Consider the following 16,556-nt stretch of genomic DNA (forward strand, 5'->3'; position numbering starts at 1 on the left):
ACCAGGGTCCAGGGTATACACTTCACCTATCTAGGCTTCCGAGACCGGATTTAGCTCAGCGGTAGAGCACTCACCTGAGGTGTGATCAAAGAAAGAAATGTTTTATTTAACGACGCACTCAACACATTTTATTTACGGTTATATGACGTCAGATATATGGTTACGGACCACACAGATATAGAGAGAGGAAACCCGCTGTCGCCACTACATGGGCTACTCTTTTCGATTAGCAGCAAGGGATCTTTTATTTGCACTTCCCACAGGCAGGATAGCACAAACCATGGCCTTTGTTGAACCAGTTATGGATCACTGGTCGGTGCAAGTGGTTTACACCTACCCATTGAGCCTTGCGGAGCACTCACTCAGGATTTGGAGTCGGTATCTGGATTAAAAATCCCATGTCTCGACTGGGATCCGAACCCAGTACCTACCAGCCTGTAGACCGATGGCCTAACCACGACGCACTGGAGGCCGGTCAAGGTGTGATCATGTCTTAGGATCGACCTCCCTCTTTGCTCTACAATTGTTACATAAAAAGCCGTCGTGGTATGTACTGTCCTGTCTTAGCTCTATGTGAAAATACATACAAAAGATCCCTCGAATTTATTGCCTATATTGCCAACGGGTCTCTCTCTCCCCTCCCCCTCCCTTCTCTCTCTCTCTCTCTCTCTCTCTCTCTCTCTCTCTCTCTCTCTCTCTCTCTCTCTCTCTCTCTCTCTCTCTCCCTCCCTCCCTCTCCCTCTCTCTCTCTCTCTCTCTCTCTCTCTCCCTCCCTCCCTCCCTCCCTCTCTCTCTCTCTCTCTCTCTCTCTCTCTCTCTCTCTCTCTCTCTCTCTCACTCTCTCTCTCTCTCTCTGTATACACACACACACACACACACCCACTCACTCACTCACTCACACAAACACACACACACACACACACACACACACCAAACACAGTCAGACCTCGTTACAACGACCGTCGTTACTACGACATTTACACCATCCGACCACAAATCGGGAACAAATGTTCATTAATGTTATTCTGTTCATTACACCCAAATTCACACCATCCGACACCGACAGAGCAAATTAGGAACATACGTGCATCCGACGTCTGAAAACACCTCTTTACACCGACATTACATAATCACAGATGCCGTAACACATTGGCAGTACACAGCGTTTTGGCAGTGTCACATGATGTCCGAGTTTCAGATATCGGCTAAATCTGTAGACGGTTATTGCTAGCCTTTTAAAAAAATAAGATATGTGAGCACGTTAAAACCCTATCCAATTTCCAAGTTCCACTAGTTTCGTGACATTATGTAAAGTTAAAGGAAGTAAGGAAATGTTTTATTTAACGACGCACTCAACACATTTTGTTGATTGTTATATGGCGTCGAACCACACATATATTGAGAGAGGAAACCCGCTGTTGCCACTTCAAGGGCTACTATTTTTGATTAGCAGCATGGGATCTTTTATTTTTAGCGTTAACACGTCTTAACTTAAATTATTTATTTATTTATTAATATTATTTATAATACAAATTTGATGATAATAGTTTGAAACTTTTTTGTATATGTATCTTTTACCGTGTGCGTTCTAGTGGTGTCGTTAAGCAAAACAAATGTTTATAACGGAAATTTCGATATAACGACAAAGTGACCAGGGAGGAACGTGGACGTTGTAACGAGGTCTGATGAGTATGCTATCACTCTTTCTCTCTCACTGACCATCTATTTCTCTCCCCCTCCCACTCCCCCTCTCTCTGCCTCCCTCTCTCTATGTCACTCTTTCTCCCTCACTGACCCTCTATTTCTCTCTATCTTTCTCCCCCCCCCCTCTTTCTCTCTCACTGACTCTTTCTCTCCCTCTCTCTCTCTCTCTCTCTCTCTCTCTCTCTCTCTCTCTCTCTCTCTCTCTCTCTCTCTCACTGTGTGTGTGTGTGTCTTATTGTTAATGTTTACAATAAGAATTTTTTTCTTTATACTATTCATCGACACGCGCAATCGACAAACAGCCACACCAATAGATAGTGCTAGGTCACGGTAATGTATAGAAAAGTAGGTCGTATAGACCTCTTGTCGAGTGCAAACTACCGGGGATTAGTATACCCGACGTTATGACCTGGATACATTACATACGGGTATATATACCACATTCACAAAATACCAAGATGTCTGGAGTTGATATCGGTTCCTTCCTTCTCGGATCTTCAAGCTAAACGTGATTGGTGATCTGCTAAACTGTAATTCGTCCGGTGACATTTTGCTTTTGGATTGTAGCCTATTTTTAGTTCGATTCAATAAGCGACATCAAATAATCTATCGGCTATGGGACTTTCTTTAGCATACGTCGCTAGCACATAAACTATTCATTGGATCGCGAGTACAGATAGGTAACATAACTGAGGAGTGTGTCCAGCTCAGCGTGCTTGAGTTATTGTAACTGGTTATAAGCAAGACAATGAATTGAAATGAATGAACTATTGAATTTTAAGAACGTCGTCTGTTCTGTCACTGCCACAAACAGGAACCAGCCAATGAAACAGACATGCTCCGACCTGACACAGGAAGCGTTGTAAATAGTTACTACACTACGCGACACGGCAAACGGCCGATATTGTTTCTTTGACAAACTTTCCGTCTGGATGTAGTAGTAGTAGTAGCCTTTGACAGAAATGGAGAACGGTTGTTAAAAGCACACAAAAGGTAAAACATTATGTTTAAATTGTTGGGGATTTATTTGTCTTTTTTCTTCATTTTATGTCTGTATTCTACTGCCAATTTTTAACTGTTAACATGGAAACTATAATCATTTGCGTAGGAAGCGGGGGATGGGGGGCAAGGGGGCATGTGCTCTCCCCCCCCCACTTTTCAGATATTTTGCTTTATATTTGCTTTATAGGGCCTAATAGTGTAAAAGTGTGTAAACATAAAAATGTGCCCCCCCCCCCCCTCCTTGGCACCTTCCTACGCCACTGATAATGTAAAAAAACAACCCCAAAACGTTTAGTTAGTTTGTGTCAGCCTGGACTGTCGACGTATGTCGTATTAAATAGCATGCTGTTATCATTACAACTATGAACTATTATAATGATAGCTATAAAAGTTGAAGTTTGTTTTGTTTAACGACATCACTGGGGCACATTGATTAATTAATCATCGGCTATTGGATGTCAAACATTTGGTGGAAACCCGCTACATTTGTCCTAATGCAGCAAGGGATCTTTTTATATGCACTTTCCCACAAGCAGGATAACACATACCACGGCCTTTGACCAGTTGTGGTGCACAGGTTGAAACGAGAAAAAACCAAACAGTTGCATGGATCCACTAGCTATAATAACAATATATCTATTATAGCACTGCACGTAATGTTGTTTTTGTTTTTATTTGTTTTGTCTGTTATTGTTATTTGTTGTTTTGTTGTTGTTGTTGTTTGTTTGTTTTTGGATTGTTATTGTTTTTTGTTGTTGTTTATTGCTTGTTTTGTTTTGTTAGGTTTTTGTTGTTGTTGTTGGGTCTTTTTTTTTTTTTTTTTCTTTTTTTTTTTGGGGGGGGGGGGGTGTTATTGTGTTGTTTTTTGTGTCTTGTCTTGTTTTATCTTGTCTTATTTTTGTTTGTTTGTTTATTTGTTTATTTTGTTGTTGTTTGTTTTGTGTGGGGGTTTTAACATTAGGTATGTAACCAAATTACTAACTAGCATTCTCTCTTTCAGTAAAAATCAATAATGTCTGGTGGAATACGAACCACACACACATAAAATAAAGAACACTCCTACTACAGCTATTATTTTTAACAATAATACGAAAACAAAGAGTCTGCTTGACAATGCCGGGAGAGAATGGAGAAGAAGAACTTGCTGATATCTTCAGGACTGACAAGACCGATGGACTGCTGTGTTCTAAGTGTTACGCCTTCTCGAGAAACACTTTGGTCTTAACCTGCATGCACTCATTCTGTGATCGCTGCCAGTCGGTGAGTAACAGTCGTTTAATTATTTAAAGGCTGGTTAATTAATAATGTATTCGTACACACTCGTTGGTGAGAACACCATACTTTGCTTTTGATAACACATAGTTGTTTACACACGTACGTGTGTTAACAATTTCAAGACATACGACTGGCTGCTCCTAGGTGATGACCAGGTCACCAATGTCCTGCGTCCAATTAAAAAACCCAGCATGGTGGAAATCGATTACACTGTGACGTATAGTTAACCTGGCAATCATGTGTTTGTGACGCGTAAGTCAGCTACAAGTGCAAAGGGTTGTGAATATCTTTTAGTCGATAAAGATGTTAAAATTTGCTTAAAACCTTGTTTTTGAGGATATGTAAGAAATAGAATAATACATTCGTATCCGTTCGATACCATTTATCTCACAACACGTTGTTTAAAAACGTATTAAAAAACTCACTTTTGCTCGTTAGATACATTTTAAAACAACTCGTGAGATAAATGGTATCTAACAGCCACTCGTGTATTATTTTCTGTGTAACCCCCCCCCCACCCACACACACACACACACACACACCCAACCCCTTCCGCTCGTTGCTGAAATAATCTGACGTGAGTGAGACAATCAAAATAATCACGAACGTGTCATAATTTCTACGTGTATAAATTTGTGTTGCTCTAGTACAATGTCACAAAACAGATCAATTAGGCCTATGTTTTATAATCAAATTCATAGGTACCAGAGCCCCGTTCCACGAAGCGATCTTAGCCCTAAGATCAACTTAAGTGCATAGGGTAGCTATGCGCTTAAGGTAATCTTAGGGCTAAGATCGCTTCGTGGAACGGGACCCAGGGGCCTAATTCACTAAACTTTGCGATCTCGCAGTGCAACGCTAAAAGCCTTGTAAAGAGGATGCTTTGTTGTCTAACAGAGCCTAAGAGAGCTTTGTAAATTATGTCCCAGACTCGTATGCCTTATATACAGTCGTCATTGTTGTGTTGATCTTGCTTGAGTCGATATATCGTTTGTGTCGATGTGACTGTTCGGTCCGGGCCAAAACGTATATTAACTATGATCTATTTTGTCTCGGTTGAGTCGATACGATTGTATCGATGTTATGATTGTGTCGATATATTTTAGGATCTCTACTCAGTCTTTTATGTGGAAAAATGTCAGTATGTGTCAGTATGGGAGAAGCTGAACAAAAGAATATCGGCCTCCCCCACCCAAACCCCCAATACTTGCTGCTGGTAATAACTTGGTACTTGGTGATGCCTCGACCAGAAGCGGTCAGGCCCTTTATAAGGGCCCTATGGGCAACCTAGGGAGACACCACGGCATCGTAAAGGTCTAAAATTAATGAGCTACTCTCGATTCACTAATATAAAAACCTATATTAGCTCGGCCATTTGCCTTTCGACCGACAAGTTCAAAATTGCGCCAAATTCCCTCAATCAAAATTGCGCACCCTTTTCTCTTTGGCATTTAACTGCTCCATTCAAATTCCATAGCACCACCACCACCCCCACCCGCCTGCTACCGATTTGATCGGGCTGCTGGTGCTCCCTTGCACCTGCCAGTGCAGGCGGTCCCTCCTCTCCCCTCCCCCCCCCCCACCTTTCCTGTCATGCACGGAGGAGCCGGCCAAGACCGGCTCTTGTGCCCACGACAGGCGTGCGCTACAACAGCTTGTTCTGAATGTGCACGTAAAACCCTATGACATGACATCAGTATGTGTCGACCGGCCTAGGTGGCGTCGTGGTTAGGCCATCGGTCTACAGGCTGGTAGGTACTGGGTTCGATTCCCAGTCGAGGCATGGAATTTTTAATCCTGATACCGACTCCAAACCCTGAATGAGTGCTCTGCAAGGCTCAATGGGTACGTGTAAACCACTTGCACCGACCAGTGATCCATAACTGGTTCAACAAAGGCCATCCTGCCTGTGGGAAGCGCAAATAAAAGATCCCTTGCTGCTAATCGGAAAGGGTAGCCCATGTAGTGGCGACAGCAGGTTTCCTCTCAAAATCTGTGTGGTCCGTAACCATATGTCTGACGCCATATAACCGTAAATAAAATGTGTTGAGTGCGTCGTTAAATAAAACATTTCTTTCTTTCTTTCGTATGCCTTACAGTCGTCAATGTTATGTTGATCTTGCTTGAGTCGATATATCGTTTGTGTCGATGTGACTGTTCGGTCCGGGCCAAAACGTATATTAACTATGATCTATTTTGTCTCGGTTGAGTCGATACGATTGTGTCGATGTTACGACTGTGTCGATATATTTTAGGATCTCTACTCAGTCTTTTATGTGGAAAAATGTCTGTATGTGTCGATAAGTTAATATTATGTGTTAAAATAATTATATAAAATATGTAAAAAAAAAAAGTAGATATGAATTGCGCGATCTGAAATCAAAAAAAAGAAAGAAATGTTTTATTTAACGACGCACTCAACACATTTTATTTACGGTTATATGTCGTCAGACATATGGTTAAGGACCACACAGATTTTGAGAGAAAACCCGCTGTCGCCACTACATGGGCTACTCTTTCCGATTAGCAGCAAGGGATCTTTTATTTGCGCTTCCTACAGGCAGGATAGCACAAACCATGACCTTTGTTGAACCAGTTATGGATCACTGGTCGGTGCAAGTGGTTTACACCTACCCATTGAGCCTTGCGGAGCACTCACTCAGGGTTTGGAGTCGGTATCTGGATTAAAAATCCCATGCCTCGACTGGGATCCGAACCCAGTACTTACCAGCCTGTAGACCGATGGCCTAACCACGACGCCACCGAGGCAGGTTCTGAAATCAATGCCGTGCCTGTATTGTAAACACGTAACCAACCATCAGCGCAGTTGGTAATCAGATATGATTTGTAATTACTGTAACAATGAAAAACGAATGAGGTTATCTAAAACATTGAAAACAATTTCATTACCATTACACATATTTATTTACATGCTCCTATACCACTAGAGTTTCGAGCATGTCTGTCCCGGGCCCGATCTCTGGATAGCCAATTTTATATTAATTTATTTTCGTGCTTATTTCCAATTAAGGTTCAAGCATGCTGTCCTGGACACACACACCTCAGCTATCTGGGCTGTCTGTCCAGAGCAGGGGATTAGTGGTTAATTGTTAGTAGTTAGTGAAAGAGAAGAGGGGTGTCCACCCCACCCCCACCCCCCGAAAAAAAAGAAAAGAAAAGAAATTAAAAGAAAATCACACATACACACGTACGCACGCACGCACGCACACACAAACACCCCAAATTCGATACCAGTACATAAATGAATGAATGAATGAATGAATGTTTAACGACACCCCAGCACGAAAAATACATCGGCTATTGGGTGTCACACTATGGTAAATACCAGTACATATGACAAAAAAGAGAGAAATTCAATTATTGGTGTTTTGAGGATAACCCTATATAATAGTTCACCACAACGCAAATAAGAAGATGTCATGGTTTGGCCATATTGTTTAACTTGATCTGTCTTGGGCATATGGACTGAATCCCCTCAGAGGCGGATCTAAGGTGGGGGGGGGGGAGGCAAGGGCCCACCCCCTAAATTTGCGACAGTTGTATATGTTATTATATATTAATTTTATTTTTTTACGATCTCCCTCCAAACCTCCCCCAAAGTTCCCTTGGTATTTCGCCTCATTTCATTAAGCCCCCCCCCCCCAAATGGATTTTCTAGATCCGCCACTGCCCCTGATGTGAAAAGTGACATTGCACCTTTAATACGACCCTTTGTTTGCGATGTCGCATTTCCTGGCAGGATGTGAATACTGTCAACTAGTTTAATGTAAACACATTTCCGACAGATATACTCTTCAAAAAAAGAAACGCAAAAGGGTACAAATGGGTTATAACTCCGATTTTATGTTTCCTATCGGTTCATGCTTTGTGAATATAAGGTCATTGCACATCCCAAACACATTCCCACGGTTACATTCGATAAAACGAAGCTACTGTACAATAAAGTTCCAAAATGTGAATATTCGCAAAAACGCAGCCACGTGCAAACCATGTCACCACTGCACGTGCGTTGTCTGCACGTGCAACATGAACACCGACAGTATAAAAGTGCAGGGTGTTCGCTTGCCTGGCCTCTGTATCTGGCCGACAGTTGACAATCCAGGACATGCCACGTCTCAGTGAACCGCAGAGAAACAATGCCATCGGCCGACTAGACGCAGGCGAATCCAGAACGGCCGTTGCCAGGGCATTCCATGTGTCCCCAAGCACCATCTCCAGACTGTGGGACCGTTACCAGCAACATGTATATATATATATAATGTATGTATGTGTGTATGTATGCTCACAGATATATTAATGTGTGAGCGTTGCTGTATAATTTTCTAAATTTTGATATGACATCATTGCAGTCCCCTGCGTGTGCTGTAACCTCACCGTGGTGCAGGGGTGTAACATTCTCTTTGAGAATGGCCAATACAGCACAAAATTAAGTTTTGAGTAAAATTCAGTATCCATAGAATTCTGTGATATTTGTGTTTTTGCACAGTTCTTTACACTGTTTGTTTAGGTCTTGAATTTTTATATTGATGTTGATCATCGCTTTATTTATTTGCATTACCATGGTTTGACACCCAATAGCCGATGTATTTTTCGTGCTGGGGTGTCGTTAAACATTCATTCATTCATTCATTCATTCATTCATTGCAGTCCTGCACACCTGCTGCCCATAAGAACACGGCCGCAGGGATCGACATACGAAAATGTCCAATTTGTTCCAGCGCCACGTCATCAGTACTACCCGGATGTTTGGAATTTGTCAGTTTCCAAAACGGAAATCTACAGACATCACCGGATATAGATACAACTACTATGACGTCATTAAAGCCATGCGTCCAGCACAGAGGTCAACATACGTCATCTAAAGGACAAATGACACCAAATTCTGGAATGATTGGTATATATATTGAAGTATTAAATTAAACGCAAAGTAATATCGTAATCATTTAAGAGGGTGGTGTCACAAGGTATTGATGTCATCCAATGTCCCCACCAAATACTTCATTGCTGTCTGATTCCTCTGTCGAAGATAATTATCATGATCCTATTCTGGGGTTTTTTGACTTCCAACGCCTATGCCGTGGACGGTGGAACTATTAAAGGCATATTGTCATAGACCACTGACTTATTTAATGGTCTAACAAAGTATTACCTAAACAAAAATAATTCGATTTGTCCCTAAATGTAATTTATTCAACCATCTTCATAACCACCATACTCCATGTATTAATGATATTTTGTAAAAATAATTGAATTATGGCAATGGCCCATAATTCAAAAACTAAAATTGCCGAAAGGGTTGACATGAATTTCACTCCAGCATGGTTCAGTTAAGGTGATGCAATAGCTAGATTTGGTTTCCAACAATTAAGGTAATTTTTATTTATTATCCATTTTTAGAGAAATAAGGTCCTTAAATCCGTGGCAGTATGCCTTTAAAATGTTTAACGTGCCCATATACCACAGAGGTTTCGTGTCCGACCTCTGGCATGGCCAGTGACCTAACCTGGGACGACGCCCAGGGCCGGATTTAGACCTTGGGGGGGGGGGGGGGGGCACTTCAGTTTCGGTTGCCCCTCAACATAGAAATTAAATTACATGACAAATAAAAAAAATTAACTAATTTTATGATTATTACATTTTTTAAATAAAGGAAGACATTAGTCGGGGGGTGGGGGGCAATTGCCTCCTTTGCCCCCTTACAAATCCGGCACTGACGATGCCAATGCGACAACAACATTTAGCTGTTTCTAATTTGTCCAATAGCCTATGATTAATAAATCAATGTGCTCTAGTAGTGTTGGTAAACAAAACAAACATTAATTTTTACCTTTTTCTAATTTGTTTGTATTATCCACTGACGACGACTCAACAGGATCACCTGACCGCTCTACTAACTTCATTTCTCGACCGAGTTTAATTAAACTTCACATATTGGAATAGGATAATAATCTCTTGACAGCTCGCGTTCGACACTCCGTGTCAAAGATCAAAATTAGAAATTCCCATGTCATCGCTCTACCAACTTGATTTCTCCCGATTTTCACAAAATTTCACATTTCGCCTCTATGCCTCAAATGTCAAGGTCACTGTTACTAAAAATAGAAATTACTAGTTTACAAGTTTTGTACAGCGCATTGATTAATTAGAGACTTCATTTCTTATCCGATTTTCATAAAACTTCACATATAGGAATAGTCATTATATCTTGGAAGCATCAAAGATGTCCAAGGCAGTTTTGAAGCTCATAGTGAGTTACCCACATGTCACAAAGGTATGACCCTTGAACTTAGAAGATAACAAAAGTTTGTTGGGCATGGTAGGGGACATGTATTGCTTTAGCAGTACTCTCAGAATGCTTGATTTCTTATTGATTTATTAATCATCGGCTATTGGATGTCAAACGTATGGTAATTTTCCATCAGTAGCAAAGGATCTCTTATATGCTTCATCTCACAAACATGGGCCCATTTCACAAAATATCTTAAAGGGACATTCCTGAGTTTGCTGCAATATGGAAGATGCTATTGACTAACAGAGACTTTTTAGCGATTGCAATTACATATCAAATATATTTGTCTGCATAAAATATTAGTGGCTGTATATTAAACGTGTTTCTGATCGTTCTAATATTTGTACGAGGTTAAATTTCATTTTAATTCCTAAAATATAATGTTTGTTTCGTACGTACGAAACTATTTGAAGACAAAATCCAGTTTGAGCTTCTTACAAATATTAAGACGACCAGAAACACATTGAATATACAGACACTGATATTCTAAACAAGAAAATATATTTAATATGTAAGTTTAATCGTAGAAATATTTTATAAGTCGGAAACATCTTACAATGCAGCAAACTCAGGAATGTCCCTTTAAGAGAAACATCTTATAATGGAGCAAACTCAGGAATGTCCCTTTAAGTTTAAGTCTGCAGCTAGCAGTTATATCGGTCATATGTTTACACAGTTGGCATCTATTTTACGCCTCTGCGCGTGCTGTAACCTCACCGTGGTGCAGGGGTGTAACATTCTCTTTGAGAACCCCTGCGCGTGCTGTAACCTCACCGTGGTGCAGGGGTATAACATTCTCTTTGAGAACCCCTGCGCGTGCTGTAACCTCACCGTGGTGCAGGGGTGTAACATTCTCTTTGAGAATGGCCAATACAGCACAATACACACATTTTGAATAAAAGTCCGTATCTATCTGTGATATACCGGCCTCGGTGGCGTCGTGGCAGGCCATCGGTCTACAGGCTGGTAGGTACTGGGTTCGGATCCCAGTCGAGGCATGGGATTTTTAATCCAGATACCGACTCCAAACCCTGAGTGAGTGCTCCGCAAGGCTCAATGGGTAGGTGTAAACCACTTGCACCGACCAGTGATCCATAACTGGTTCAACAAAGGCCATGGTTTGTGCTATCCTGCCTGTGGGAAGCGCAAATAAAAGATCCCTTGCTGCCTGTCGTAAAAAGAGTAACCTATGTGGCGACAGCGGGTTTCCTCTTAAAAACTGTCAGAATGACCATATGTTTGACGTCCAATAGCCGATGATAAGATAAAAAATCAATGTGCTCTAGCGGCGTCGTTAAATAAAACAAACTTTACTTTTTTACTATCTGTGATATTTGTATTTTTGCACAGTTCTTTACACTGTTTTTATTTAAATCTTGAATTCTTATATTGATGTTGATCATCACTTTATTTGTTTGCATTACCATAGTTTGACACCCAATAGCCGATGTATTTTTCGTGCTGGGGTGTCGTTAAACATTCATTCATTCATTCATTCATTTTATTTAACGCAGAAAAGTACACTATTTATGAAGATGGAGCATTTTAAGGACAAAAGAAAATTAAATATGTGTATTTCAAACTATATTAGTGTACTGTTAGTAGTAATAATAATGGTGGTTTAGTCATAGATTTACGTTTACGTGCAAAACAAGCCCAGGATAGCACGCACCACAGCCTTTGATACACTAGTCGTGTTGTATTTATTGTCTCACATCACAAACTGCGCATGTTGAGCATGTATGTTCATGACGCATAATTTGTTTTATTGACATCCAAAATAGCCGACGATTAATTAATCAATGTCCTCTATAGTGATGGCCTCAGATTACAGTTATCTTCCCATTTGGTTGTCCAAAATCCGGAAATTTGACCGCGCAAGTAGTCTGCTGTTTGACTGTGATTATTTCATGGCAGACAGCTATGAAGTGGTGGCAACTGTTTGACTGAAGTGACAGGGGATAGCATGTAGTTTGTAAACATGTGTAACTTGTTGACATTGAAGACTTGTTTGTGGTAATTCCGGCCCATGCAAAAGTAATGCTTTTTGTGTAAAATGGGTGTACTCCGGCCTGGTTTAGAGGGTGTGTCTGTTTAAACCAATTTGCTGGTAGAAAGAGCTGGACAACAGGGGTTGTCCTTTTCAGGGTATGTGTTCCCCATGCCGGCAAAGGTACATACAAAACTTCACGGGCCTGCTGATATTAATAAAAATGTTATAGCCACTAAGGCTATATAGAAACATATAGCGAAATTAATTGTGGTCTGAGGCCTGATGTTAAACAAAACAAACACATTATTTTTGTTTTACTTTTTGATTGTCGTTTCAGACACGCGTTTTCAGAAGCCGACCATCACTGGGGTCACTGTCATCAGGTCACTTGGCAACTCCGGAAAGGTCAAGGTTACGTGGGATCCCTGTCCTGGCGCCTTTCTGTACAGAACGAAATTCTCCAACACAGACGGGAACGACAACTTCTTCAAGGAAATAACATTCCAGCAGCTCAAGTACCCGGACACGACGTCGGTGGTGATCGACGGCCTGCGCAACAACTGCAACTACTGCATTTCGCTTCAGGCCGTGTACCCGGATGGGATGAGCGATTTCGGAGAGAAGCATTACGTACTGACACCGCAGAAAATCAATCGTAAGATTCTTGCAGTACGGAAGGGGCAGTTTGCCGTCTTTCTAGGGAAGGGTGCAAACAAGGTTTTGCTCTCTCTCTCTCTCTCTCTCTCTCTTATTCTCTCTTATTCTCTCTTATTCTCTCTATATATTTTCTCTCTTATTCTCTTTCTCTCTTTCTCTTTCTCTCTCGTGACGTGACAACACATTTGTTTTTTTGCACAATACAGTTATTACATTTACGTTGCATTCAAGCGTCGTATTAAATACCACTTGCCTCCTGACTTGTACACGTCACACATCCGCCGGAAAATGCCGATAATGTGTCTAAGACGGACTTGCTTGAACCTTCAGTGGATGTAAGCACTTGAACATAGGCGTACGGGCTCCCAGTTTTCATGGGGGGGAGGGGGGAGCAGGCTGGCTTTAGCCCGAATTAAACGAAAATGCCCTAATCTGAATAACAATATGTATAGCACTACTGCCAAACAGTTAAATAGGGTTGCAAATGAATCACTTCGCATTTTTACATGAATTACAACTAATTTTGACGGTATAATGATGGAAATACGTGGTAAAAAGGTCTCAGGTTGGCACATTTTGCCCGAATATCTGTATCGTTTTAGCCCGAATTTGAGGTTTTGTTCCCCAGCCTCCTGTCTCATACGTTTATGGCTTTATTATATACTGATCTTTTTGACGTGGCAACATGATTGCGTCGGTGCGGTTGCGAACAAGCTTCATGCTATCAAGCCAGTCTTGGGAGTGGCAGTCCTTCTATAGACAGTGAAATAGTCTTGTGTCGTGCCCGCATCGGTCATACATATTTGACCCATTCATTTATCTTAAAGAAAGATCCTCCACCTCAATGTGAGCACTGTCAGTATACTCTGACGGTGCGCCACATTGTCTTGGAGTGTAAGCATCTTTAAAAAAAACTCGAAAAGATATATTTGGCCAACGTAATGTGATGGAATCATTTCGATTCCATCCTGAATTTATTTTACAATTTTTACATAATACTGACTTTTAATCTAAATTTTTATTTTATATATCTGTGATTTTTGTATTTTTTTCCACAGTTCTTTACTGTTTTTATTTGACTCTTGAATTTTTATATTGATGTTGATCATCGCTTCATGTTTTGAATTACCATAGTTTGACACCCAATAGCTGATGTAGGCCTATTTTTTGTGCTGGGGTGTCGTTAAACATTCATTCATTCATTCATTTATGTACTGGTATCGAATTTGGGGTGTTTGTGCGTGCGTGCGTACGTGCGTGTGTGTGATTTTCATTTAATTTCTTTTCTTTTTTCTTTTCGTTTGGGGGGTGGGGGTGGACACCCTCTTCTCTTTCACTAACTACTAACTTCCATGGCGATTTACTCATTTTTGAGAAACGTTATGGCCCTAAGAGATATAAACATTTGTTGGGTCCGGTAAGGGACATATATTACTTTAGCAGTACTCTCGGAATGCTTGTTTAAACAAGTTATTAAGTGATAAACTTTTTATTACTAACATGAAAAAAGTAGACATTATTGTTTGTAACAAGTTACTGTGACAAAACTGAGCATGCGCAACAGGCGTTTCCTGTTAGATGTACGGTTTCCTGTTAGTAGTAGGGTAGGTGGACCGCGATCGAACACAAAAGCGTTGCAAATAATATTTAATACATTCAGAAAAATTAATTAAAACTTAGTTATGTTTATATTATTATTATTATTATTATTATTATTTTACATATTTTTAGGAACTGCTTGCTTTCTTAGCACCGACAGCAAATCCATGCGAATATTTGTTGATTCGCAGAGTCAGACATTTGCCTCCAACTGTTTCACGTGGAACGAGGACGACAAAAAAGAATACGCATTTTTCGACCGCGGTATGCTGCGCCTTTTTAAGGGTGTAACCGGAAACAGATGGTTCGGCAACAACGACTGTGAATACTGGGAAGTCGCGGTGAAGATGTACGTCAAACAGAGACCGCGCGCGAAAACCGATATCTTCTGCTTAGGGATAGTGCAGGAAGACAAGCGAGACGAGTACTCTCCCCTGTCGAGTAATATATTCAGCGCGGGTTGCGCCCTCTACAAAGTCGCCTACAAGCCGTCGCTGGCGCTGAGCTGGTGGAATGGCGGGAAATGGCAACCAACGGCAGACGACAAGGAGTTGATTAATCTTCACGACGCCATCTATACCACAACGATGATGCGGTTCGGCTTCTTGCTGGATATGACGTCACGCACACTGTACGTGGTGGACGTGGTGAAAAACGTATTGCTAAACGTCTTCGATCACATCAAGCCGACGAATTGTCTCCCCGCGTTTGAGCTTTTTGATGACCGGACAGTTGACATTGAGGTAAGGTACATCACAGGTCCCGACGTGCCACGTCTGCCGACTGTGTTATCGAGCGAAGACAATGATTTCAAGTTTCGGGAATCCGTCAAATCTTGATCGCTGATGGATATATAATCAATCAAACAGGGCCGTACCCTGCTCAAAATCCTAGCGGGGGAGGGGAGCACTACTTTTTTATATAAACAAATGAAAGGCTATACAAATTAAACCCTGAGATGTGTATGCTATTTTCTGGAGTAAAAAAAATAGAAGGTGAGATTCTCAAGGTTCAACTTCTCCCCCTGCTCCCCGGAGAGAATGGCTCTGAACAATAAATCATTTGAAACGTACAGGATGAATCATGTATCTTGGAGAAAAGACAAAACGAATTCGGATCTTGAATGAAAGCCAGGATCATGAATCGACCAATGACTAGTTGACTCGTATCTGGTGAACTATATATCTAGAGTAAAAGAAAAAAGAAAAGACAAAACCCGCGGAGTTTCGAATACAAGCCAGGGTCACGAATCATTGAATGAACCATTTTACTCTTTATCTCGTGAAGTATGTATCTGAGAACCCTCCCCCCCTCCCCCCCCCCCCCCCCCCCAAAGAGCACAAGGACTTATTTAATAGAAGCCATGGCCTCGAATCGTTAATCAACCATTCACAATTATCTGGTGAACCATGTATTTGAAAAAAAAGGAGGAAAAAACCCCGGGGATTTGATGAGAAGTCAATGTCTCGCATCATTTAATCAAGCATCCATTTGTATGTACCCAGTCAGCCATGTATCTGAAAAAATAACATGAAATAAGAGCACGTGGTTTTGAATAGAAGTGAGGGTTTTGAATCATTCAATCAATCAAGCAATCAATCAATCAACCTTTTGACAAATATCCGGGTGAACCATGTATCGGAGGGGGGGGGGGGGGGGGGGGGGGATGAAAAAAGAACCCAATATTTTGAATAGAAGCCAGGGTTTTGATTCTTTCAATCAGGCCAACCATTTGACAAGTATCCGAATGAACCATGCATCTGAAAAATTGAATAGTTACAGATTGTTTTGTTTAACGACATCACTAGAGCACATTGATATATTGATCATCGGCTATTGTATGTCAACCATTTGGTAATTTTTACTTACAGTCTTAGAGAAGAAACACGCTACATGCTTCCATTAGTAGCAAGGGATCTTTTATATGCACCATCCCATAGACAGGATAGCACATACCACGGCCTTTGATATACCAGTCGCAGTGGCTGGAACGAGAAATGGCCCAATGGGCCCACC

The 16,556-nt window shown here is 41.1% G+C and overlaps 1 protein-coding gene across 1 annotated transcript; it reads left to right on the plus strand.

The window, feature by feature from the left end:
* The first annotated feature begins 2,065 nt into the window (after positions 1-2,065).
* LOC121377736 lies at positions 2,066-16,198 on the plus strand. The gene is made up of 5 exons (XM_041505820.1): positions 2,066-2,697; positions 3,707-3,966; positions 8,650-8,896; positions 12,622-12,939; positions 14,673-16,198. The coding sequence occupies exons 2-5, from the start codon at positions 3,820-3,822 to the stop codon at positions 15,377-15,379; spliced, it is 1,419 nt and encodes a 472-aa protein (XP_041361754.1). The 5' UTR covers positions 2,066-2,697; positions 3,707-3,819; the 3' UTR covers positions 15,380-16,198.
* Positions 16,199-16,556: the final 358 nt, after the last annotated feature.

This window comes from Gigantopelta aegis, chromosome 7 (assembly GCF_016097555.1).
Source record: "Gigantopelta aegis isolate Gae_Host chromosome 7, Gae_host_genome, whole genome shotgun sequence".
NCBI classification, from domain to species: Eukaryota; Metazoa; Mollusca; class Gastropoda; order Neomphalida; family Peltospiridae; genus Gigantopelta; species Gigantopelta aegis.

What these genes read in the sequence shown, in the direction of transcription:
- LOC121377736 (XM_041505820.1), top strand. Translation starts at nt 3,820, where the DNA reads ATGCCGGGAGAGAATGGAGAAGAAGAACTTGCTGATATCTTCAGGACT. An exon ending in TCTGTGATCGCTGCCAGTCG is followed by an intron (nt 3,967 to 8,649) that starts GTGAGTAACAGT and finishes CATTCATTGCAG; the next exon opens with TCCTGCACACCTGCTGCCCA. An exon ending in GACACCGCAGAAAATCAATC is followed by an intron (nt 12,940 to 14,672) that starts GTAAGATTCTTG and finishes ACATATTTTTAG; the next exon opens with GAACTGCTTGCTTTCTTAGC.